The 26,790-nt window shown below is 55.2% G+C and overlaps 1 protein-coding gene across 1 annotated transcript in view; it reads left to right on the top strand.

Annotated features, from left to right (window-relative positions):
• LOC118632988 (contactin-6-like) overlaps window positions 1-26,790 on the top strand; it is a 149,322-nt gene that overhangs the window by 92,326 nt on the left and 30,206 nt on the right. Inside the window, 1 exon segment of the mRNA XM_036266329.1 lies at window positions 22,889-23,016. Coding sequence (XP_036122222.1) covers window positions 22,889-23,016 — 128 coding nt within the window.

The raw sequence follows: 26,790 nt of genomic DNA, 5'->3' as shown, positions 1-26,790 counted from the left end.
CCTCAGGGCCCAGAGGTGCAGCAGAGTGTGGGAGACAGAGGAGGAGGGTTTGGATACAGGTAAGAAAACTAGAGGGGAAAAAAGTTCTGAAGAGTACAGAGAAAACTTAAAAAAACAGTCCTTCAGGTTTTAATGTTGTGTTTCTCCCTCTGGAACGAATCTGGGTCACTCTTAGCCCAACAGTCACTCAGAGCAGTGCCGGACTTGGCGTCTCCTGTGCCCAGGAAGGGTCCCTGTGACCTGGGCTGGCCGGCCCTCCCCCCCGTGCAGGTGGCCAGCCGCTGCCCCAGGGCGTCCTGGGCATGAGACCATCCTGAACCTACAGCCTGGGGTGGGGACAGATGGAGCCCCAGCGGCCTGCGGTGGCCACAGCCCGACATCTGCCAGGCCCAGATGACCCTCTGCCGTCCTCTGAAAGGTCACACAGTGCTGGGGGCTGTGTGCCTGGCCTCCCTCCGCTGTCCCGGGCTCAGGGGTTCCATCCGCGCGGAGACCCTGGCTCCCGGAAGGCTCTGTCTGTTCCCCCAAAGGCTGCGCGTGGCCACTGAGCGGCAGGTCAAACCTGGCATTGATAGAGGAGGAGGAGGAAGGGAGCAGGGGGGGGGAGGGAGGAAGGGAGCAGGGAGGAGGGGGGGAGGGAGTGTTTTAGTTCTTGACCTTGGAAATACCTGTATGGGGAAAAGTACATTTTTATTCTCCATTTTAAAACTGCTGTATGGTCCTATCGACTTTGAAAGTTCATTGTCACTCACTCGTGTAACTACCTGGAGCGGTTGCAAGGTCTCTGACGACACGTATTCAAAGGCTCTTACTCAGTGCCGACTGTTAAAAAACGGTGCATAAAAATATACATGTATTTCTTGTTTGACAACCTCCACTCGTACGTGGATGGGGTCGGCTTCGTCAGGTTAAGCGACAGGGCTGCAGCCTAGGCCAGGCTCCCGCCCGGGCAGGCAGAGGTCCCCGGCTGAGGGCCCCAAACACCTGCTCGCTCCCTTTTCTGAGGGGCTGTGGTCACAGGGTTTGACCGGATTTCCCATCAGTTGCGCTCAGGATGTGCTTCTGCTGCTTCTTGGGGGCTGGCGCAGGGCGGATGCCGGGCTGTTTTAAGAGCCTGCGGCCCACGGGGGGGGGGGGGCTGTCTACACTGCTGCCGGGGGGCGGGGCAGCGGTTCCCCCGCAGAAACGGGGAGGTGGGGTCAGACTCCAGGCAGCGGGCCTCCTGCGGGGCCCCAGGGTCCTAGACACCGAGGGCATCTTCCCTGGAGCCCCGTCCTGCAGAAAGGGCCTGAGCTGGAGACAGCAGAGGGGTGCTCCTTCGGGAGAGTGGGGTGCTCTACACACAGCCCCACCCCGGGAAGTGGAGAGCGGGGTCTGGTCCCAGTCCTGTCCGTGGCGAGTGGCCTGACCCTCGGCAAAGCCACGGGCCGACTCCCGTGCTCTAGGGTCACTGTTCCCAGGATTTATTGAAGCTGAACTAACATGGAAACAACTGCAGGAAGCGCTGGGCAGGGCCCCGGGTGATGCCGGAGCAGGAATTGAATGTTCGCAATCAAGGCAAAGGCCACCCAGCAGGTGCAACTGCAGTCTGTCCTGCAGTGTGTCCTGCGGTGTGTCCTGCAGTGTGTCCTGCAGTGTGTCCTGCAGTGTGTCCTGCAGTGTGTCCCGCGGTGTGTCCTGCGGTGTGTCCAGCAGTGTGTCCTGCAGTATGTCCTGCGGTGTGTCCAGCGGTGTGTCCAGCAGTGTGTCCTGCAGTCTGTCCCGCAGTCTGTCCCGCAGTGTGTCCTGCAGTGTGTCCGGCGGTGTGTCCGGCGGTGTGTCCTGCGGTGTGTCCGGCGGTGTGTCCTGCAGTGTGTCCCGCAGTCTGTCCTGCAGTCTGTCCCGCAGTGTGTCCTGCAGTCTGTCCCGCAGTCTGTCCCGCAGTGTGTCCCGCGGTGTGTCCTGCGGTGTGTCCAGCGGTGTGTCCTGCGGTGTGTCCTGCGGTGTGTCCTGCGGTGTGTCCCGCAGTGTGTCCAGCAGTGTGTCCTGCAGTATGTCCTGCGGTGTGTCCAGCGGTGTGTCCAGCGGTGTGTCCTGCGGTGTGTCCTGCGGTGTGTCCTGCGGTGTGTCGTAGCCCCGACAACTTGCACAGGTGACCGTGGCCCAGCCAAACGGGTAGCTGAGAGGTGTCCACACAGCTGATGTGCCTGCTTGGACAGAGAAGAGGCTACAGAGAGCCTGGTGGAGGACCCTCAGCATCCCTGGAGAGAGCCCCCCTGTAGAGAGCACCCCTGGAGAGAGCCCCCCTGGAGAGAGCACCCCTGGAGAGAGCACCCCTGGAGAGAGCCCCCCTGGAGAGAGCACCCCTGGAGAGAGCCCCCTGGAGTGAGCCCCCCTGGAGAGAGCCCCCCTGGAGTCAGCCCCCCGAGAGAGAGCCCCTCTGGAGAGAACACCCCGTCATAATTCCGGTTCTAGGCCCAGCAGCAGCGCCAGCCCCCCTGGATCAGACGTTAAGTGAATCTTTATTTGCCGGGCGGCTAAGCCAAAGGTCACCAGAGAGTACTTTGATTTGTGTGTCTACCTGCCTTTTTGAAGTGAAACCCGAAGCTCATTTAACATTTAACAGGCCCATGATGTGTTGTTCATTCATTCATAATATTTATTTTTATTTTATTTTATTTAAAAAAATTTTAAAAATATTTCTTCATTGATTTTAGAGAGAGAGGAAGGGAGAGGGAGAGAGAGATGGAAACATCGATGAGAGAGACTATCGACTGGCCGCCTCCTGCACGCCCCCCACTGGGGATCAGCCCACAACCTGGGCAGGTGCCCTGACCGGGAATCGAACCAGCGACCTCTTGGTGCAGGGTCGACGCTCACCCACTGAGCCACACCAACCAGGCTCACTCCATAATATTTAATGAGCACCTATTATGTCCCAAAAACTATACTAGAGATAAATGCTGTGGATAAAATGTCCAACAACTGTACCACACACAATGTCCTTTCTAAGAAAGTATTTTTCTTTAAAGTTAATGGAGTGCCTGGCCGGTATGGCTCAGGGGTTGGGTGTTGGCCCTGCACCAAGAGGTCACCAGTTCAATTCCTGGTCAGGGCACATGCCCAGGTTGTGGGCCCGATCCCCAGTGGGGGGCGTGCAGGAGGCGGCCAGTCGATGTTCTCTCTCATCGATGTTTCTCTCTCCCTCTCCCTTCCTCTCTCTCTAAAACCAATAAAGAAAAATAAATAATAAAGTGAGCTGAAGTCTGTGGAAATGCCCACAGTCATCCCCACTTAAAAACTAATAAAGTTAATGGAGTCAGAAGGTCTGGGTTCAGGTCCCAACACTGCAGCCAGTCCTGAGCTGTGCGGCTCCTCCGTGGAGCCCTTTAGAAATGGTGAAGGTGGTGCTGGTCTGTCCCAGGTGGCTGCATGAGCCTCGGACGCAGGGCGGCGTGGGAGGTGGTGATCGGTGCCCACCGGGCACACCGGGCACGTGCACTGCTGTGGTGCAGCCTTAGGAGAGTCCCAGAGCGCATCCACCCCTCGCCGGCCGGGGACCCGGGCACGCACCCCAAAGTCAGAGGTCACGGAGGGGCCGCCTGGGACTCCAGCCCACCTGTGCGGGGCTCCATGGATCGCTTCCGTGTCCTGGGAGATCCACCGAGCAGGTGAACTGACGGAAACCAAAGGCCTGGGTGTATCGCCTCCTGCCGGTGACCGCCCACCGCACCTGCAGGGACGCCTGTCTGTCCACCAGCAGGGTCCGCCCTGCACGCACAGCACGGACCTGTCCTCCGACGACAGCCTGGAACAGGTGGGCCGCAGCTCTGAGCAGTGCCGCGGAGAGCTGGAGAGAGGCTCCCGTTACGGAAGGAATAATCACTGGATTCAGAAGTGCTCTACCAAATGTCTCTCTCATTTTCCTAAAAAACACTCTCCACATTTCTCCCCAAGCCCCCAAAACAAATACAACGAAGCCCAGCCACGTGTCCCGCAAACGGTCATGAATAAAGAAAATGACCATGTTAAGAATTCCGCACCCCTGGGCAGTCTAGCAGACGCTTTAAATACTTTCTAACAATGCAAGCACACTTTTTTCACAGCTGCACTTCTGAGAAACAAAGTTGTCGCGAAACATATGGCTGTGTTTGTGCCACGTTTACCCCAAAGAGCCAAAGACGTCTGAGGTTCCCCGAGAGTCGGCCCGCGGGGTCACAGTCCGCCCGGCCGCTGGTCTCGGTGAAGCGGCCTCAGCACAGGCCCAGGCAGGGCAGGGCCGTTCGCACAGGCCCCTGCGGCGGCCCCGAGTGCGCTCCCGGTCAGGACGCGGGAGCCCGCCTGGCCCTGGCCTGGCACCTGCCGGCACCTCGTGGGAGCAAGTGACGCTGTCAGGTGCCATGGGCTCTAAGAATGGAGCTTGTTCAGTACGTTCGCCTTCAAGACCCGAACGTGACGGGTCCTCTCCACCCCCATCCTGTGGAACGTGGCCCTCTCCACCCCCATCCTGTGGAACATGGTCCTCTCCACCCCCATCCTGTGGAACATGGTCCTCTCCACCCCCATCCTGGGGAACCCCAGCACCCAGGACCCCTCTCAGACCCAGTCGTCCCCAGGGGCCGAGGCGGGGGGCCGGGGGTTGAGATGTCAGGACCAGAGTGGAGGGGCAGCAGGGATGGGGGGAGGGGGGAGGAACGGCCGCTGTGACCTTAGTGAGCGAGTCCCTGATCCCTCTCTTCCTGGGCAGGATGGGCGTTGGGAGGACTATTTAGAAACCCTGAGCGTAGGTGCGCGGAAAGGACCAGACAGTCGTCTTCACCTGCCGCTTGCGCAAGGACCTGACAGAGCTGTTCCTTCAGGTGCAGCGCCCACTGCCCAGGGGGCCCCACTTCTCCCTGGAGCCTCCCGGGCCTGCCTGCCCTGCCCCTGGCCCACCCGTAGGCACCCCGGCCCACCTGGCGGCACCCCGGCCCACCTGGAGGCACCCCGGCCCAGCTGGAGGCACCCCGGCCCAGCTGGAGGCACCCCGGCCCACCTGGAGGCACCTGGCCCACCTGGAGGCACCCCGGCCCACCTGGAGGCACCCTGGCTGACCTGGAGACACCCCGGCCCATCTGGAGGCACCCCAGCCCAGCTGGAGGCACCCTGGCCGACCTGGAGACACCCCGGCCCACCTGGAGGCACCCTGGGCGGCAGGTGGCCTCATGCCTGGGAGCCAGCCCGTCCAGGCTTCTCTGTGTGTCTCAGCACCTCCTTCCTACGTCGCCTCTGCACCTCTTTCCTTTGCCTCCACCCCAGGTGCCCAGTGTTGATAAAAGCCCCCCCACAAGTGCCTCCCAGCAGCCTCAGCCCGGACGAGATGCAGCAGGCTGGCCCAGCCCCTCCTCCCGGCACAGCTCCCTAATAAGAAGCAAATAAGCCCGGTTTTATTTTGTATCACCACCTACTTAATGTAATTGTGCTTAGCACGTCAGGGAGCATGACATCCAACCGGCAAATGAACCATAGGTCCCGTGTCGAGGGAGAGTGAGGGTCTGCACAGGGCCTGGCTCATCACGACCTCCCTCCCCGCCGCCTCTCCGAGATCCAACTTGAAACCAGTCGCGCTCCGCTCCTGAGAGCCTCATTCGGCGAGGCCTTGCCGTGAACACAGCCGAAGACCTCGGGGGGGCTGTTGGCAGCCCTCTGCTGCCCCCCGTCCCTGGAGGGCATCCTAGCCCAGGTCCCCCCTGCCTGTCAGCCTCGCCCTCCCTTCTCATCTCCCCCCCAGCCCGCCCCCTCCGTCCGCAGCCTCCTGCCCGCGCAGCCCGCAGGCGTGGGTCCCTCCGCCGTCTCGGGCTGCACACCCCTCGCTGTGGCCCCGCATTTGCAGTGTTAGTGGTGAGTCAGACAGCCCGTGGCTTCCCACCCAGGACGGACACGGCAGAGCGGATTCCACGCACAGAGCCTGGCCCACGCTGGGGCCGCGTCCTCCAACGGAAATTGCGAGGCCCCTGCGGACTGCTAGGAGCCGGGGACCCGCCGGGAAGCAGGGGCCAGGCCTGGACGTGAGGCTGTCAGGACAGAGCAGGACTGGGGATCCCCATTGCTCACTTCTGTGTCGCAGGAGGGGAGCCGGCATAGAATGCCACCCGGCGACCCGCCGCTCCAGGGACCACCTGCGACTCGAAAGATGGAAACTGCCGTCCATAGCTTGTTCTTCCAGAGCTGTGCCCGCACAGAGAGCCCGCTCCCCGCCCTCGCTCGCCGCTGAGGCGAGGCCAACCTCGGCCCGCTGGCCGCCCCGAGTGTGAACACAGCCCACCTCGGATGCTGTGTCTCCAAAGTTACATGAATATTCAGCAGCAATAACCTTATAGGTGGAAAAGGTCAGTGATGAGCGCACTTCCCACAGACGACCTTTGGTTTGGGTTCGTTTTCAGCAGAGAAGTGAGGACTCGGTCTTAAAGGGAAATGCTCCCCACGTAGGAAACGAGCGGACAGGTGCGTGGCCCACCCTTCCAGATGCCCACAGGTGCGCAGAAACCAAGTAAATGGAGTCAGCGGAGAGGGACAGAGACGCTGTCCAAACGCAGCTGCTCCGCATGGGAGTCCGTCTCCTCCGTCTTTTCAGGGAAAAGTGGGGCTACTTGAGCGTGTTCTACTCACTGGCTCCTCCGATTCCTGGATTTCCCCCGCGTGTTCCACAGGAGGCCGCTGCTATTTCTCCCCGGGTAACGTGTGCGGGCACCCATTTCATAAACCCGTTCAAACGGGAGCCGTGTGGCGCATATCCTGGGGGGACAACCCCTCCAGCTGCGGGCCCCGCGGCCTCTCCCCCAGCAGCCCGTGGTGCGCCCCGAGAATCCCGGGATCTCCCGAGAGCACCGTTGGAGACTTGCTGATTTGGAGTGACAAATCCGATTCTCCAGTGTGACTTGTCAAAGTGCTCATTTATTTATAAGCACAGTTGCAAACCAATTTGACAGGCCTGCGGAACATTCCGGGTGTGTGAATGTGCAGGAGCGTGGGGTCTCGTGGGGGACGCAGGCAGCCCTGGAGGGGGAGGGCGGCCGCTGCCGGGGGCTGCAGGAGCCCAGGGAGGCCTTGTGGGTGGAGGTCCCGGGGCCCGCGGGGTCGTCTAGGAGGGCGGCACGAGGGTCAGGGCCCCTCTGCGGCTGCCCCTTCGCGGTCAGCTTCGTGACTGCCCCCAGCTGCGAGTTCACGTGGACTTCCTTCCCACACGCGTGCCTCCCGCCACGGCTCGCCACACACACTCATCCCGTGACTCCTCCGCAGGGGCCTCTCTGGCCACGGGCGGGAAGCTCACACACGCTCAGCGACACGCATGTTCTCCCATCAGATTCGGTTCACCAGGACTGGCAGGAGTCCGGCTCCCCACCTCGACCCCAAGCCTCTCCGTGTAGCGATGACGATAACATCCATCTGCACCGCCCTGCCACGGACAGACAGCGTGTTAGGACACAGTACATCCCTTCTTCAGTTTTCGCGGGACACCTAGGACGGGAGGGTCGCCTGTCATCTTTTCAACAAACGATCCAAACGCCTTCGATTCCCAGAGCGTCACTCCAGCGCCCTGCGGTCTCAGACGACACACTGTCGGTCTTTCTGTGCCCAGGACGCCTCTGTGGGCTGCAGGCAGACCGTCTGGCTGTACAGTGTCTGTTCCTTGCTTTCCCAGGTCGACAAAAAACTTCTAAAAACAGTGATGTACGCAGTCAAACGACTGTTATATCAACGAAAGCTATACAGCGCGTCTGTATGTTGTCGACCTACTGATGGATGAAATCGATTCCCAGCAATAAAACAAGTCAGCAGCCCTCTCAGGGGCCTCGCGTCCTCCATCCACAATGTCCAAGCGACACTGGATTGGAAAGTGATGTGCACACAGTGCTGGTGAGACGGGCACGCACGGTGAGCACGGACACACCCCGAGCTCACGGAGGTCGACCTGGGGATGGACCTGTGCGTTCTGACAGAGGAAGGACCCGAGTCCGCAGGCCAGGAGTCCCGTCCTGTGGGCCACTCCCCGCGGCGTGTCCGCCTCATTGTGTAGGCCCCGAGCAATGCAGTCGCCAGGCAGCCAGAGGACGAGCGGACTGGACAGTCCAGTAGCACCCCCCTCTCCCTCAACCAGGGCCAGGCACCGGGTGCAGCATCTCCCAGGGACGCACCAGCGATCTGAAGCTGCAGCAGACCTGGAGCCCAGGGGTCCCAGTATTAACGATGGACGTCGGAGCCCAAGGGGTCCCAGTATTAACGATGGACGTCGGAGCCCGGCTGCCAGAGGACGAGCGGACTGGACGGTCCAGTAGCACCCCCCCTCTCCCTCAACCAGGGCCAGGCGCCGGGTGCAGCATCTCCCAGGGACGCACCAGCGATCTGAAGCTGCAGCAGACGTGGAGCCCAGGGGTCCCAGTATTTAACGATGGACGTCGGAGCCCAAGGGGTCCCAGTATTAACGATGGACGTCGGAGCCCGGCTGCCAGAGGACGAGCGGACTGGACGGTCCAGTAGCACCCCCCCTCTCCCTCAACCAGGGCCAGGCGCCGGGTGCAGCATCTCCCAGGGACGCACCAGCAATCTGAAGCTGCAGCAGACGTGGAGCCCAGGGGTCCCAGTATTTAACGATGGACGTCGGAGCCCAAGGGGTCCCAGTATTAACGATGGACGTCGGAGCCCGGCTGCCAGAGGACGAGCGGACTGGACGGTCCAGTAGCACCCCCCCCTCTCCCTCAACCAGGGCCAGGCGCGGGTGCAGCATCTCCCAGGGACGCACCAGCGATCTGAAGCTGCAGCAGACCTGGAGCCCAGGGGTCCCAGTATTAATGATGGACGCCGGAGCCCAAGGGGTCCCAGTATTAACGATGGACGTCGGAGCCCGGCTGCCAGAGGACGAGCGGACTGGACGGTCCAGTAGCACCCCCCCTCTCCCTCAACCAGGGCCAGGCGCCGGGTGCAGCATCTCCCAGGGACGCACCAGCGATCTGAAGCTGCAGCAGACCTGGAGCCCAGGGGTCCCAGTATTTAACGATGGACGTCGGAGCCCAAGGGGTCCCAGTATTAACGATGGACGTCGGAGCCCGGCTGCCAGAGGATGAGCGGACTGGACGGTCCAGTAGCACCCCCCCTCTCCCTCAACCAGGCCCAGGCGCCGGGTGCAGCATCTCCCAGGGACGCACCAGCGATCTGAAGCTGCAGCAGACGTGGAGCCCAGGGGTCCCAGTATTTAACGATGGACATCGGAGCCCAGGGGTCCCAGTATTAACGATGGACGTCAGAGCCCGGCTGCCAGAGGACGAGCGGACTGGACGGTCCAGTAGCACCCCCCCTCTCCCTCAACCAGGGCCAGGCGCCGGGTGCAGCATCTCCCCGGGACGCACCAGCGATCTGAAGCTGCAGCAGACGTGGAGCCCAGGGGTCCCAGTATTAACGATGGACGTCGGAGCCCAGGGGTCCCAGTATTAACGATGGACGTCAGAGCCCGGCTGCCAGAAGCCCAGGGCCTCGGGGGCGTTGACAGTCGCTGCAGCTGTTTGAGCCCCTGGCCTCAAAGCACAGGACGGCTCCAGCTCCCCGTTCACAGAGCCTCGAAGCCTGGGGGACCTCACACACACCCCATGAATGCCGAGGACGCCGAGAAAGGCATCGCGCCTGCAAGTGCCTCCGTTCCCTTTGCCAGACGGTCCTCCCACTGTCTTCTCCTCGGGTTCTTCCCAGTTATTTTAGGAGCGTGCTTTTCATTTCGCTTTTGTTTTTTTTTTCCTTTAAAATCCCGTGTTCTCAACTTTCTGGTCCTTGGCCACCTTCACCATTTCCTGTCCTTGGATTCGCTGGAGCTGCAAGGCTCGTTAGCATATGAATCCCCACTGATTCTCTCTGTGTCCTCTCTGGCATCCAGGAGACGCAATGGGGACGTTCTTCATCTGTCCCTTTGTCTGCCACCGGCTCGGTTCCTCTCTGGCCTCGGCACTGGGTTCATCAGCGAAGCTTCCCCTGAGGCTGAGTTCCTCCTCCACCACGTTTTCTTACGCGGGTGGAGCCCCCGCACCCCACCCCCGCCCCAACCCCGCCCCGCACACTCTGGCCTGCGAGGAACACACACATCAGGACACCGGGTGGGTGGCTCTCACCTGCCGCCTCCTACCTGTGTCGTAACTCAGTCACGAGTCCCGTTACCTATGGCAACCAGGGCAGAGCTGGTGTGTGTCGGCCAAGGTCCCACCCTGTCGAATTCTGAGCTCCGGGGGTCTGGCGCCGGCGTCCTGCTCGGGAGTCTGGGGCAGTTGAAGGAGAAACTTCCCTCGGAGACGTGTACTTACGCATTAGACGTGAAATGCCGCTGCGGAACCCGGGGACGAGAGAGATTGGACGCTGCAGCAGTGGTGTTCGTACTGCCACGTAGACTGGATCGTGTCGGCGTCCGTGTCTCCTCGCCGTCGGACACCTCTCGGTGACGCTGGCGGGTTACACCCTCCAGTTGGCTGTGAAGTGGCCCCCAATCATCTCTGACCCTTGGTGTGTGGGAAGAGGGGCCGATCAGATCCCCCTGCTGCCTGTGTCCCCAGGTGCCTGGGGAAGATGCACTTTCTGATAAAATGTAGCAAAATTCAATTCATTTGTGCCATCGATTTGGGAGGCCACTTCCTGTAGGTTTCCATTTCTGCTTAATTTCCCTCCCTCACCCCCCCCCCCTACACACACACACTGCACACGTACATGTGAGTCTGCCCGGTGTGACCCAGCGGAGACCAAGGGAACACGGTCATCAGTCTGGACCTAGGACAGAGGCTAAGGAAACACCACAGAGAGTGTTGCTGTGTTTTCTGTGAACCAATTAAATAATTAGCGACCCGCCAGCAGGGTCCACATTAACATAATAAGTCACACAATTTCATTATAGTCTTCACCAGACCTTTCGTGTTCTGACTGAAAGTTTGCAGAAGAAGAATTACGCACAAGCCTTGTCCTTGATCAGCCTGACCTAGATGCATCTCGAGCTGGGCGCCGACTCCGTGTCACTCAGCGTGGGACCTAGCAAGTCACCAGTCCTGTGACCGCGCTGCCCACACCGAGGGCCAGCTTCCGTATTTAAAAAGGGGTCACTGAATAAGTGACTTCCAGCGAGTTCACGGAATTTACTAGTAGGGTTTACATACATTCAGGCCCAGGAAGAAAAAGCCAGAGACTTTGGAGTAGATATCATCAGAAAACGCGTATTAGTTAAGTACCTGTGATTGTGGGTGTTCTTGGAGAATACAAGGAGAGAGACAATGCCAGCTGTCGTATTGGGGACGCTCTTTATCTCCAAGACCTGTGCTCAGCATTTTTAACATACTTCTCAATTCTGAAAACAAGCTGATGTTGTCACTGCTACTGTGATCCATATTTTACACGTAAAATTTACAAAGACATCGAGTGAGCCCCAGCGACCCCGCCAGCAGGGGGAGCCACAGCACAAAGCAGCGCTGAAGAGCCGCCGGCTGGGAACCTCACTTGCCTCCAGGACGCGCAGTCGGCTGAGGGAGTGCGGACACGTCTGGAAAGGAAATTGTCACACAGGGTAAGAGCCGCACCGCGGAGTGAAGGTCGTCTTCTCAAGAAATGGCGCTGGGTCAACGGGACAACCGCATGCCAGAAAAATAAACGAAAGGATCAAAGCACAGACGCCGCACCCTTCCCCCAAACAAGTCCAGGTGCATTGCTCCCCTGGAAGCAGAACGGACTATACAATTCCTACAGGACGGGAGGAAGCCGAGCGACCCCGGGAGTGGATGACCCACAGCCCCGTGCGCAGCCAGGGGGCAATGAGCTGAACTCCTTTCCGATGCAAACCAGGTGTTCCTGAGGGGCAAGGTCAACAGGATGAAGGTTAAGCTACACACTGGGAGGAAGTATTTGCAGGAGACACCAATAACGGAGACGCCAGTAGAATCTAAAATGCAGAAACAATTCTTAAAACTCAGTGATAAGAAAACAAACAACTCCGTTGAAAAAGGAGCCAAAGACCTTAACAGACACGTCACCAAAGAAAATGCGTAAGTGACAAGCCCATGAAAAGATTCTCCATCAACAGAGAAACATAAGGCAAAATAATGAGGTGCCACTGCACACCCGCACACCTGCGGAGTGGCTGGGACCCAACGCCGACCACACCTGCCCACAGCGGAGTGGCCGGGACCCAGTGCCAACCACACCTGCTCACCTGTGGAGTGGCTGGGACTCAACGCCGACCACACCCGGTGCTGGGAGGATGGGAGCAGCAGGGACCTCGCCCCCTGCAGGTGGGGTGCAGAGGGTGCAGACCTCCGGAAGGGTCTCATGGCCCCCACAGAACTGAGCACACCCTCACGATACAATCCACCAAGCACACTCCTTGGTATGCACCCAAACGAGTCGAAAATGTCCGTCTAACCAAAATCTGGCATGTGGCTGTTTATAGCAGCTCTGTTCGTAATTGCTCCAAATTTGGAAGCTGCCAAGATGTCCTTCAGTGAGTGAGTGGATAAAGAGGCTGTGGCCCACCCAGACTCTGGAATATTATTCAGCATGAAAAAGAAATGAGCTACCAAGCTATGGAAAACATGGAAGAGATTTAAATGCACAACTAAGCCAAAGAGGCCGATCTGGACGGGCGCAGACTGTGAGGCGGCGCCTCGGTGACGTCCTGGAAATGCAGCAACCTGACGACAGAGAAAAGGTCAGTGTCGCCGGGGAAGAGGGAAGGAGAACGGCAGATGGTCTCAGCACAGTGAAGACACCGAATGACACTGTGACGGCGGGTACATGCCATCACACATCCTCCCAGACTCTTAGAACGCACAACGTCAAGGGTGCACCCGAAGGCAGCCTGTAGTGTTGGGGCGGCTACGCTGTGGCAACCTCGGTTTGTCCGTTGTAACCAATGACCACTAGTGGGGAATGTTGATAATGGGGGGCTGCGTGTGGAGGTGGATATGTGGGAATCTCTGCCCCCTTCTCTCAACATTTCTGTGGACCTGAAAGTGTTTTTTAAAAAACTCGTCAAAAAAGAACATTCAAAATGCAAGGCAGCATCATGATTCAGTAGCGAAAGCCCAGACCCATGCACCTGGCTGTGGTTAAATTATTATTGAAATATGTTTTTTTAATTGATTTTTTTAGAGAAAGAGGAAGGGAGAGAGAGGAACATCGATGTGAGAGAGAAACAGTGATCAGCCGCCTCCTGCACGCCCCCGACTGGGGATCGAGCCCACCACCCGGGCATGTGCCCTGACGGGGAATCGAACCCGGACCTCTCAGCCCATGGGACGATGCTTAATCCACTGAGCCACATTGGTTGGGTGGTTAAATTATTATTAAATCTCCCCAAATATGTTTGAGTGATGTAGAAAAATAACTGATCTGTATATTTGGGGGGCACTGTGGACTGTAGTGACTGGGAGGCAGGGTGCGAGGGAGGAGTTTGCACCTCTCAGCCCAAGAGGGGCAAAGGGGCAGCGATGCCCTCACACTGACCCACTTGAAGCCACAGAGACACATAGCTGGCATCTGGGCTGTCGGCCACGTGGGCTGTCCCGGGCAGAGCCACCTGGGAGCGGTCGTTGGGGTAAGAAGAAGGGGCTCTATCTACCTGGCCGCCCCTTTGCTGGCGGGGTCGTGTTATCTGGGCACAAAGAGAACCTGCGGCATTCGGAGGGGACGCGGAAGGGTTGTGAAGTGCGCCGTCCAAGTGGCGCGGGGGGTGACGGTCCTTTCCACGAGCAGGGCGCGAGCCCTGGACACTCAGACGGGCCGGGGCTTCCGTCCTGCAGGTCTCAGAGGGATTTGCAAATACAAAGAGTCCTCTCTTCTGGGTGCAGGACTCTCCCGAAGACGGTGTGTGCTCTTTCTGAAAAGGAAATCACATCACCCTGGGCGGTGTGGCTCGGCGGTTAGAGCGTCGGCCCGCGGACGTACCTGGGCTGCAGTTTGTCCCCGGCCCCCGGCTGGGGTCGTGTGGGTGGCACCAGCCGATGTGTCTCTCTCTCTTCCTCCTTCTCTCCCTCCCTCTGTAGCTGAAGACAAATGCAAAAATGTCCTCAGGTGAGGATAAGAAATAAAGATAAAAGGACATCGAAGAGGGGAATGATAAATTTCAGCATTTCCTCTGTGTATTTTCTCCAATTTCCCGGCACGTGTCTCCTCTGGGGTAGAACCGGTCCCCGGGCCCCGCCATGGTGATCTGTGGCGTTCGGCGGATTTTCTTTTCCGGGGCCCATTTCAATCACCCCTCCTGAGATGGCAGTTTCTTTTTCTCTCTTGCTACCTCTTTCTCTCTCTTTTTTGGTCTCTTTTCCAGGGTTAGGTGTCTTGGGTTTCTTACCACGCTGATGACCTGAGCAATGACAAATAGGTTTCCATGAATCCGTTGGTTAAGTGTTTAAGTCTGTCCCAGCCAAGGTGTGAGATATTCTGGGTGGAAAAGCCACTTAAGGTTACTGACGTGAAGGGATGGGAAGGAGAATCTTTATTTTTACTTAAATGAGCAAGGTTGGCCCGGCCAGTGTGGCTCAGTGGTTCAGCGTCGACCCTGCACCAAGAGGTCGCTGGCTTGTTTACCGGTCAGGACACAAGCCCAGGTGGTGGGCCCGATCCCCAGTGGGGGGCGTGCAGGAGGCGGCCCGTGGATGTTCTCTCTCATCGACGTTTCTATCTCTCTCCCTCTCCCTTCCTCTCTCTTTCAAATCAATAAAGAAAAAATAAAAACAGAAATAACTGTTCAAGTTGGCATTCCCTTGTTTGCAGACCATCGCTGTCATTTTTTTGTAGCTTGTTATAAAGACTTTTTAAGATGACCTCTTAAATGACACTGAGATCAGCATAGATATTACACATCATCTATGAAAATCAGTTGCTAAAGTTATTAACATCAATATTTGATCTAAAATAGATTCCAGGTGCACATTTCACCTACAATCCAAATGGTGGAGAGTTAAAATTTATACACACTTTTCTACTTCTTATCTAACTCATTTAGATCCAATTCACCTCACATGTTCTAGAAATCAGTAAAATTAGACAATTAAAATTTCATGGTCTGCAGTATTATCTTTAGACAAAACTAGAAGCAATACTCCAGTTAATAATGTGACTATAAAAATAGCAGCTCTGTTCTAGTTTCAGAATAAGAAATTTTGACGGCCCCATGTCCCGATTTTCTTGCAGTTTAAGAAACGTAGCTATTTCTCATCTTCGATGCCCTCAAACCGTATGGGAGGCTGTGGGTGAACTCAAACCGGAAAACGACAAGGGCCCCGTCATTCTCCAGTCCCACAGGGGAGCCCACCCACCAGGCCTGTTCCTCCCAGCAGACAAGTCGATCTGGGCTGCGCATTTGGTTCGTGCTGAGATAAAACGTCTGTTATATTTATGAAGCTTAGATGAACAGACATCGCGTCCAACCCAGCCCAGCAAGGGCGACAAGAGGTCACATGGGTCTCCAGGCGGTTCCTTAGAACGGCTCATTCTCTGACAGGTGGCCCCGGCGAGAGTCCTGTGGGTGCACCTGAGGCGGTCGTCTGTCCTCAAGGCAGGCGGGGGCGTCCACCCGCAGACCGGCCGGGCCGGGCTCAGCCCCGCCATTCCCGGAGGCGGGAGAGTGCAGTGCGGTGGGTTCACCCGCACCGGCTGCCTGCAGCCCCTCGGCTCCCAGGGACATGCGTGCACGTCGGGTGTCCACACCTGCTCCTTCCCGACGTCAGCGGGGAGTCGCCCAGGGTCCCGGCTGTCAGCCCGCGTGGCCGTGGGAACGCTGCCCGTCCACGCTCAGAGCGCAGCCCGCGGAACGGCGGGCTCCACGCCGGACGCTCGCTCTGCGCTTTCCTGTTGTTCGGTGGTTGTAATACATCTGCGCACACGCGTGTCCTGAAATTCTAATACTTACGGAACATTGAAAAGCAAGGGCATTAATTTCTGATTGAAGCGTCTAAATAGAATACTAAGCTGTAGCAATTTGGGGGAAATGTTTCTATTCAGTTGTGTCAGCAGAGGAAATGTTCTATTAGTGGGTATGTGAGAACAGGGACTCGAGGGAAAGGGGTGAGCACTGGACTGTGGGGTGATCACAGAGGAGGAATCTGGGGGAAACACACGCCCGAAAGGTGGCTGCCAGGCCAGAGACGCTAGAAGGAGACAGTGCAGGGCTGGTCGCCACAGGGGATCCGAGCCACAGACATCCTGGGGCCCAGCAGACGCAGGGTGTGGGTGAGGCCCAGGCGAGACTCAGGAATACTAGTCTGAGACAAGACAATACTAGTCTGATTCGTGTCAGCCACGAATCGGAATAAAATCCATCACTGGCACTGAATTAATTTGGTTCTCATGTCAAATTCGGTTCTCGTGCCGTTCCCAAAATAAAAACGAGAGCACGGTGGGCAGGAAAGTTAAACGCCGAGTTCGCCGACGGGAAGCTGCGTGGATTCGGTGAGGGCTCGTCACCTGCCTTTCACGGTTCACACTGAGCTGTGACCCAGGCTTCCCTGCCGCTCCTGCCCACGAGGTCCGCAGATGCTTGGATCCTCTGGCCGGACCCAAAACGGCCTCATCAAGAGCCGTCCAGTGACTGCTGACTAGGAGTCCGGCCGACCGAGTGCCCGGCATCTAAATAGCTCACAGGGTTCAGCCCTCTTTTCTCTGTGACATGGACCACAGGGATCCCCAGGTTACAGAGGAGAAAGCTCAGGACCTGGGCTGCTAGGAAGTTGGTCCCAGTTACACAATGTCGCGTGCAGGGCTCAGTGTCGGTCACAGGTGGCCTGACCCAGCTGCGTGCCCTTTCCTGCTCGGCTGCCAAAGCGCAACAGCTCAGGAGGGCAGGCGAGGGCAGAGGCGTCCTCTGCTGGACGGAAGCCCCAGGCCTCCTCTCGAGAGGGCGGCACAGGACCCGCGGGACTCGAAATGCCACCACCACGTCGAGATCACAACTAAACGCAGAATCACCATCTTTCGGAACCAGCTGAAATCTGGCCGAATGGAAGTCCTACAACTGGGGAATGACAGAAGCAGCCACATCGAGCCTGGCAGGAGGGGCGGAGACTCCGAACGGGCCGCTCCCGCCCTATAGGTGGTGGATGGACATCGGGACGTATACGCCCCGGCCGGTTTGGCTCAGCGGTTAGAGCGTCCGCCCGTGGACCAGAGTCCCGGGTTTGGTTTCTGCCAGGGGCACGTACCTCGGTTGCAGTTTTTCCCTGGCTCTGGTTGGGGTCACGTGGGTGGCAGCCACTTGATGTGTCTTCCTCAAGACACGTTGATGTTTCTCTCTCTCTCTCTCTTCCTCCATCTCTCCCTCCTGCTCTCTCTGAAGATACATGGAAAAATGTCCCCGGGTAAGGATAAAAAAAAGATCAGGACATATATTTGGGCTGCGGGGTCCCCCCTGAGGATTGAGGGGTCCTAGCCCACTCCAGGCCTCCCAACTCATGGTTCCAGCGCCAGGAAGAGAGGTCCCCATAACCTCTGGATGTAAAGCCCAGCGGAGATGGTTGGAATCCCAGGTGTTCCTCTTGAAGGGCCCACACAGGACTTGCTCGGACGCGCCCCTCTGGGCCCCAGCGCTGGGACAGCAGCTGGAAAGGCACCAGGGACGGACGGGGAGGAGCTGACTGTCTGCCTCAGGGTGAGAGCTGGAGGGGCTGCTTTCTCCCAGACAGAAGTGCTGGCAGAGGCCCGTGCTCCCTCCTGAGCCCCCCCATGGGGTGAGCCGGCAGCGCCACAGGTGAGACTGCGTCAGGTCAGCCTGCTCCCCGTTCGCCCCACCACAGCGACTCCCTGAGGCCCCGCCCCACCCAGCATGCGGGCCCAGCCACACTGTTCCCGTGGCTTTTCCGCGTGAGTGGCGCATGCTGCAGACTTTCCTAAAGTTTCTCAAACAAGCAGCGTCTGGCCTCAGCGTGCCTGTGCCTCTCTCTCTCTCTCTCTCTCTCTCTCGCTAAGTGGCCCCAGGCCGGGCACGAGCGGCAACGGCCTTGGTGTGAAGTTGGGCCTCTCCTGGGCAGCTCCCAGCCCAGCTCAAGTAGCAGCATCTGCAAATTGCTTTGTAGCTCATGCCAGGTAGCCCTGGGCCGGGCACAGGTGGAGCGGACCTTCCCTGCCCCTCCCAGGAGGCCCCAGAGCCAGTGCACCAGGCCGACGGCTTCAGACCGCGTCAAAGCACCAGCCAACTGCCTCCTCAGCTAACACACTCGGACACACTCAGTCCCACTGAAGTTAGTCTGTTCTGCGGGGTCGGCCCCTGCACAGTTCACCTTCCATGCGGCTTGTAGCCAGTCAGCCTGGGAGTAACTCCTTCGTGTTTCATGCCAATAGCAATCAAAGTTCAACTGCAGCAGAAGGGTGTACCCAGCCCACACTGGGGCAGAGGGCACACCTGGAGTGCCCAGCGCAGGGCATCAGGGAGGCTATGCCACTGCACCCAGCAGGACACCTGCCACATAAGGCCACTTTATCTATGTGGGAAAGTAATGGCAGAAAACTTCCTAACCTGGTGAAGGAAATAGACACACAAGTTCAGGAAGGTCCAAGAGTCCCAAACAAGATGCACCCAAAGTGGCCCACACCAAGACACACCATAATGAAAATGGCAAAGGTTAAAGACAAAGAGCATCTTAAAAGCAGCAAGAGGAAAACACTTCGTTACCTACAAGGGAGCTCCCATAAGGCTGTCAGCTGACTTCTCAACAGAAACTTTGCAGGTCAGAAGGGAGTGGCAAGAGATATTCAAGGTGATGAACAGCAAGGACCTACAACCAAGATTACTCTGTCCTGCAAAGCTGTCATTTAGAATCAAAGGACAGATAAGGAGCTCCCTGAACAAGAAAAGCTAAAAGAGTTCATCACCACCAAAATAGTATCACAAAAAAATGTTAAATGGTCTTTAAGAAGAAGAAGGAAAACAGATAAAAATAGGAATAATAAAATGACAATAAATACATATCTATCAACAATTACTTTAAATACAAATGGATTAAATGGTCTAATCAAAAGACAGTGTTGCTGAATGGATAACAAAACAAGACCCTTACATATGTTGCTTACAGGAGACTCACTTCAGATTGAAATTATTCATTGCAAATCTCTATTTTTATCACCATAATATTTCCCCTTTTTTTGTATAGCCAAGATTATCTATAGTTGTGGCTGCATTTTGTTTTTATACCAGAGAAGCTTATATGAAATAAAGATAGAATATTTTTATGTATTTTATTAATATGTCCTTTTCAACATTCCAGATGCTATTTAAAATATCTTCTAAAATATTCCAAAAGATAATAGGAAAATAATGTCTTTATTTTCTGTGCGAGTGCTACCAAAACCACGAATTAACATGTTCTAGTTAATTTTTACACATACATTCTTCCTTACCTGAAAATGTCCATTGCTTTGTATAAATTGATCTCATTTTCTTTAATATTTTTTAATTATGCTGCATAAAATTAGGGCTATGATTAGGTGGTTTTATATCTATATTTATAGATAGATTATATCTATCTATATTTTCTCAGATTGTTTTCTTACTATATTTTAAAATCTCTTATTAATTATAAACATTAAATGGTAAGTTGAATATTTTAGTTAGAGTTAAATATCTGGCTTCTATATCCTAAGTAACTGGGGAGCTATATTGTTCAATCATCTATTTCTTAATACATTATAAATAATTTTGGTTACTAGTTTGGTTATTTTCATAAATCACTGAAATCTTTTTTATTCTTATATACATTTGCGCATATCAATCTTATGAAAACAAGATGGATTCTTACTAAGTAATAAAGATATTCTTTACAGACTGTAGTTTGCCTCATAATGAATTGATCAATGCTTCTCAAATTTTATTGTGCATGCCAGTCACTGGGCGTCTTGCTAAAATGCAAAGTTAAGTTCGCATTTTGAGACGCAAACACATCACACTCTCCCTAGGGCATCTAATAATAACTCAACAGAAACTCCTTGAGCTAATATGCAGAATTACTTCACTGTGGGTGAGACAAGGGGTGATCCTGGAAGGAGCATGCGTGTGAGGGGTGCTCAGGTGTGACTTTCCATCCCTTCTCCACTACTTGCTCACTGTTTGGTCTTGGACAGATTTTTTAAATTGTTTTCAGTCAGTATTTCAAACGCTACTAGGCACTTGAGAATTAGTGATTGATTTAAGATTTCAAAAGAAATAAACCGTTTCAATGATGACAATTTGAATTCAATTTAACAAATATTCTTGAATAAATGCTATGAACCTGAGAAGGACCCTGGTTCATACCAAACCACTGTTAACATGACTTGCTCCTTTCTGAAAGTCAAGCAAAAACAATTATGTGATATATAAACATTGGCATTACTATCTGGGATATGTGTCTGATGGCCTTTAGATATCAGCATGTGTGTGTGTGTGTATATATATATATATTTTTTCACTTAAAATATTTTATTAGCCAAAACGTAATGTTTTTATGTTGCTCAAAATTCTTAGTTATTCTGCCCGGCTGGTATGGCTCAGCGGTTGAGCGTTGACCCTGCACCAGGAGGTCACCGGTTCGATTCCTGGTCAGGGCACAGGCCCAGGTTGTGGGCTTATCCCCAGTGGGGGGCCTGCAGGAGGCGGCCAATCAATGTTCTCTCTCATCGATGTTTTTTTCTCTCTCACCCTTCCTCTCTAAAAATCAATAAAAGAAAAAATAATTTTAAAAATTCTTAGTTATTCCTACATTCTAGAGGTAGACCATGCACCCAAATGCCTCTCACTTTGACTCTTCTGATTAAATCAGATACAGAATTGCATTCAGCTAGATGTATGTCACACAGTACAATAGCTTTCTTCGTGCGTCAATAATTATATGATTCAATTGGTCATGTAAATTAGGATCAAGAAACTAGCCATTTCAGAAATTAAATAAGATATCAAATGTCTGCTATTGGGAAGTATTCCAAGACAATGACTTAAAATAAAATCTGATTATATACCATGAACCACTCTAAACCCAGACGAGGTCTCTTCCACTAACCTGATGACAGAAAGCAGAACCCGTCGTTAATAATAAACCCAAGAGCAGTAGCTGGTTTTGTACAAATTATAGTTGGCTGATGTTCGCTGTGTTTCAAATTGGGTAATTAATTATATTAGCTACATTGCATGTAATACACATATTAGAAACAATGATATGTTTGCAATGTAACAAATGCTCTTTTGTTACTGTTAACAGATGTGACGTACATACCAACTGTTTGCCTTTCATGCCTTCAAAACTACTGGCATTGCCCTGGCCAGTCTGGCTCAGCGGTTAGAGCGTCGGCCTGCGGACCAGAGAGTCCCGGGTTCAGTTCCCACCAAGGGCACATACCTCAGCTGCAGTTTGTCCCTGGCCCTGGTTGGGGTCATGTGGGTGGCAGCCAGTCGATGTGTCTCTCTCACATCAATGTTTCTCTCTCTCTCTCTTCCCCCCTCTCTCCCTTCAGCTCTAGCTGAAGATAGATGCAAAAATGTCCTCGAGTGAGGATAAAAAAACAACTATTGGCGTTAAAAGTTCCTTTTTATTGCCCTGGCCAGGTGGCTCAGTTGGCTGGAGTGTCATCCCATACACCAAAAGGTTGTGGGTTTGATTACCTGTCAGGGCACATACTTAGGTTGAGGGTTTGATCCCCGGTCAGGGCTCCTACAGGGAGGCAACCAATCAATGTTTCTTTCTCACATTGGTGTCTCTCTCTCTCTCTCTCTTCTCTCTAAAATCAGTAAAACACATACTCTCAGGTGAGGATTTAAAAAAATGGATCAACCAATGAATACTTAAATAAGTGGAAGCACAAGTTGATATTTCTCTCTCTCCCTCTACCTTCCTCTCTCTCTCAAATCAATTTTTAAAAGAAGAAAGACAGCCATCCCAGAGCTTCCCATTACAGCGGCATTCCGACGTTTGCTTTCGAGTATCTCTGAGTTTTAGGGAACATAAAGTAAGAATCACCTTGTGAACGGCTGGGACTCCTCAGGGGCTCCCCCTCCTCTGTGACTGAAAGCGATCTAGGACCTTGCGTCAGGTCTGTTGGTGAAGACCTCATCCTTCAGCTCCCAGGGCCACTAACGGGGAGGGGCCGTATGGGCGGGGCCATGTGGGCGGGGCCATGTGGGCGGTCCTCCAGGGCACTGGGTGGTCCTCTGCAGCCCTGGGCAGTCCTCCGCAGCCCTGGACGGTCCTCTGCGGCCCTGGGCGGTCCTCCAGGGCACTGGATGGTCTACCATGGCCCTGGACGGTCCTCCGCAGCCCTGGGTGGTCCTCCGCAGCCCTGGGCGGTCCTCTGCGGCCCTGGACGGTCCTCTGCGGCCCTGGGCGGTCCTCCAGGGCACTGGATGGTCTACCATGGCCCTGGACGGTCCTCCGCAGCCCTGGGTGGTCCTCCGCGGCCCTGGACGGTCCTCCGCGGCCCTGGACGGTCCTCTGCGGCCCTGGGCGGTCCTCCAGGGCACTGGATGGTTTACCATGGCCCTGGACGGTCCTCTGCAGCCCTGGGCGGTCCTCCGCAGCCCTGGACGGCCCTCCACGGCATGCAGGGGTGAGCCCCTGTTGCAGGTGCTGGAGATGGTGTGAGCAGCAGGGTCACCAGCGCAGACGGAGGCTGTGACAACTGGCCTCCGCCGCCGGGGGAGCTGACTGTTCGCAGTGGCCATGAACGGTTCCGTGTTGCCGTTCAGGCCGGTGGGCATCGCAGCGTCACACGCTCACGTGCCTTGGAGCCCGCAGTGACCTCTCGGTTGAGGCCTGAGGACCGGTGCCACCGCGCGGGGATGGGAGCAGCGGCCTCCGTTCTGACGCGTGGGCGCAGGGCTGGCCCACGGTGCAGGACGCGGGCGGAAGGGGAGCCTCCGTGCTGGCGACAGCACCCGTGACCCCTGCTCCGTTTTCAGGGTGTTTCTCTCGGAGGACGGCAGCCTGAGAATACGCAACGTGACCAGGGCGGACGCCGGGCCCTACACCTGTGTAGCGGCGAACCAGTTTGGGGTGGCGAGGAGCACCGGCAGCCTCGTGGTGAAAGGTACTTGAACCCCTCCCTGTGCGGTGACCCCCGGACACGCATGTGCACCCCACGGCCCCAGTCCGCGCCAAGCCCACATCCTGCCGCGTTCGGGAATAGTGGTTTCCCCGTTTAGCACGCGTGTGTCCGGTTCAATACTGGCGCGCTCTCTGCCGGTGGCACCTGCCCGTGGGGGACGCTGGGCACTGGAGACGCTGCCAGTGGTCATTGGCACGGAACCTGCACCACAGCATCGGACCGCTCACAGGTGCTCGGGGCGGGGGCCACAAACCTTCGGACCACGTCCGTGGATAATGTTTCTCGGGGTTAAATTCCCTTCAGTAACTCACCTTGCGCGAAAGTTTTACCTGGACATGGGGCCCATAGGTGCGGGAGCAGTTCATTTCCTGCCACGCCCCCAGGCGCTTACCTGGTGAGAAGGTGTCTCCTGCACACCCTTGTCTTTGCTTCCAAAGAGAAGCATGGAGGAGGCGGGGGACGTCCTGGGAACGGTGCGTGTTCAGTACATATTTATCCGTGGAGTGAAAGAACCCACCTTAGACCACTTCGTCCTCGTGACTTCTGTTGCGCTTCCTTGCTCTGGATGCTGGAAGATTTCGATGTTTCAGGGCTTAAGCTTCTTGGCCTACGTTGCAGTAAAGGGCGTCAATGTTTTCGCTTCCCCAGCCTCAGGGTCTGTGTGTGTACACGTCCAACAGCAGGGGCACTCGGCAAGCCGGGCACAGCGCAGCACTGCGGGAACCCACAGACGGCGGGAGGGTCCTGCCGCGGCGTGCTCAGCACAGACCGGACCGGGATTTACACGTGCAGAAAGGGCACAGTCACTCTGCATGAATATCACGTCATTTCCACTTGCTTATGCCTAATAACAAAGAGGATGGTGCCGTTCTTCACCTTCCTGAATCCACGTTCTGTTTCACAGGAGGGCGACCTGTTCCTCCTTTGCCGCTCGGCCATGAAAACATGCACACAAATGAGAACACAAAGGCACACGCTGAAAATGACTAATAAGCCCGGCCACTGTGGTTCAGTGGACTGAGCATCGCCCCGTGGACTGAGAGGTCTCGGTTCGATTCCCAGTCAGGGCCCAGGCCCGGGTTGTGGGCTCGATCCCCAGTCGGAGGCGTGCAGGAGGCAGCCGATCCCTGTTTCTCTCTCACATCCATGTTTCTATCTCTCTCTTTCTTCCTCTCTCTCTAAAAAAAATCAATAAAAATGTATTAGAAAATAAAAGATAAAAATAATAAACACGAAATGTGTGCACAGGACGGACAGACGCATCGTGAGAAACACTGCTTTGTTATTGATCTGTAGAGTGCCATCTGGACCAAGTGGTGGGGTTGCTGTGCAGATACAATTTTGAGGAAAGTCTCCGGTCAGACCCTCTCAACGACACTACGTCCGATGTCCCTTCACGTGAGGGAGGTGTCACTACCGAAGAAGTCTCGCCTTACAGCCGACCAGTCGGAGGCTTCAGTCTGAGAAAGAACCGTAATAGTGTGCATGGGTCCAACCATCTTCTTGACTAGTGAGAGTGTAGTCATCTGGTTATTTGCTAAAATGATTTCGTGTGTGCGCGCGCATGTGTGTGCTCATCTGTAACATCCATTTGACTGTCATTACACAAACATAATTTTGTTCCTCAAACCAAAATCAGCATCAACTGACCTTACAGATCAGCAGGGAGATAAAGGAACAAATGAGAAATTTGGGTAAAGCTGATAAAACAATCATCTCTCTTTGAATGCCTTTATCAGCCTCAGTCATGCACGACGTGTTGTTGTTTGGTTGCTTGTAAAAAGATAATAGTTACAACAGCAAGATATTTCCCAGCTTAGTTTTTAGCTGATAAGGCTTATCTGTGTTTAAGGGGATTCTGACATTGTCTGCCCTGCACATCTGAAATTTCTGTCTGGCTGATGAGACAGGAGAAGTGTTTCAACGCAGACGTCCCGAGCTGGTTGGCAGGGCGTGGAACGCGGGGGCATCTCCCCGGGGCACCGACAGGGAGTCAGAGGACAGATGCCGAAGGGTCCTTCCGTTGGAGGCCCGGGTGGAAATGACAATGGGACGCACACGAGGAGGTATACGAAAGGCACATAAGAGGGGAATTGTTCGATCTGGCACTTGGAGAATTATTAACAGCAGAGAACAGCAGGCTATGCAGCGGCCCTGTTTGCAGGCAGCATTTGTTTTGCTCCCACTGGAGAAGCTTCGGATGTTCAATTATCGGCCTCATTGCTTCGGCCGTATTTGCAGCGGAAACGCCGGGACGTGGAAAAGCATGTCTAATGTGCGATTGCAGCTCGCGGCTGTTCGTGGGGCTGTTGCTCTTCGTGCCGAAGTCTTCGTCACCCCAGCGGCGGCCGGCCTGTCCGGCTCCCCAGACGGGCAGGGGCGCTAACACGGTGTCTGTCTCCGAGGAAACACCACCCAGGTGGGTGCTGGGGCTGTGTCCTCACGAGGCAGTGTCAGGGGGCTGAGCCGGCTGCATGGGGTCCAGCAGAGACACAGCTTCACAGAAGTGACAAGATGTGTTGGAATTTGCCCGCCAACTTTCGTCGCTTGAGCAGACACCGCGGAGAAGTCTCCCTCCCACACTCTGGACCTCGCCCCGGAAAGGTTCAGGTCCCCACCCAGCCCACGTGGGCGAGTTTCTGCTCCCCAGACCCCGTGCGCAGGCAGCCTCGCCGGCGTGCTCAGTCCCGGATTCCTTCACCTGACACACCCTCGCTTTCCTTTTCCGTCAAGAATGAACCGCTGGCCCTGGCCAGCTTGGCCCAGCAGTCAGAGCGTCGGCCCGCGGTCCAGAGAGTCCCAGGTTCGGTTCCTGCTCGGGGCACATAGCTTGGTTGCAGTTCGTCCCCAGCCCCGATTGGGGTCATGTGGGTGGCAGCCAGTCGAGGTGTCTCTCTCACATTGATGTTTCTCTCTCTCTCTTTTCCTCCCTCCCTCTCACTCTATCTGAAGATGAATGCAAAAGTGTCCTGGGGTGAGGATTAAAAAAAAAAAAAGAATGAACCGATGACTAGAATTAGTGGGTGATCACACTGTAGGGTATAACAATGTGGAGTTCCTGTATGGTACACTGAAATGAATACAACCAATTTAAGACTGTATACCAACTATACTTACATTAAAAGCAACAACTTAAAAATAAAAACTTTGAGCCCTGGCCAGTTTGGCTCAGGGAATCCCGGGTCTGATTCCGGCCCAGGGCACATACCTCAGCTGCGGTTCGACCCTGGCCCCAGTTGAGGTCATGTGGGTGGCAACCAATCGATGTGTCTCTCTCACATCAATGTTTCTCTCTCTCTCCGTCCCACTCTGTCTGGAGATAAATGTAAAAACATCCTCGGGTGAGGGTTAAAAACATAAAATTAGCCCTGGCCGGTTTGGCTCAGCGGTTGGAGCGTCGGCCTGAGGTACAGAGAGACCCGGGTTCGGTTCCCGCTAAGGGCACGTACCTCGGTTGCAGTTTGTCCCCGGCCCTGGTTGGTTGTGCAGGTGGCAGCCACTTGATGTGTCCCTTTCACATCGATGTTTCTCTCTCTTTCTCTTCCTCTCTCTCCCTCCCGCTCTATCTGAACAAAAAATGGAAAAATGTCCTCAGGTAAGGATTTAAAAAAAAAAAAAAAAAAAAAACATAAAATTAAATTAAAAATCTGAAAAACCAAACAAGAACTTCGCCGACAGCTGGTTTAGTCCGTGGGGTGGAGGAAGGTGTCTGAGTGCCTGTGTATGTGACCTCAGTCCCCTCCCGAGCCTGCAGGG

This window comes from Molossus molossus, unplaced genomic scaffold, assembly GCF_014108415.1.
Source record: "Molossus molossus isolate mMolMol1 unplaced genomic scaffold, mMolMol1.p scaffold_m16_p_18, whole genome shotgun sequence".
NCBI lineage: Eukaryota > Metazoa > Chordata > Mammalia > Chiroptera > Molossidae > Molossus > Molossus molossus.
The sequence above is the reverse complement of the archived record's forward strand: the minus strand, read 5'-3'. Positions and strand labels throughout refer to the sequence as shown.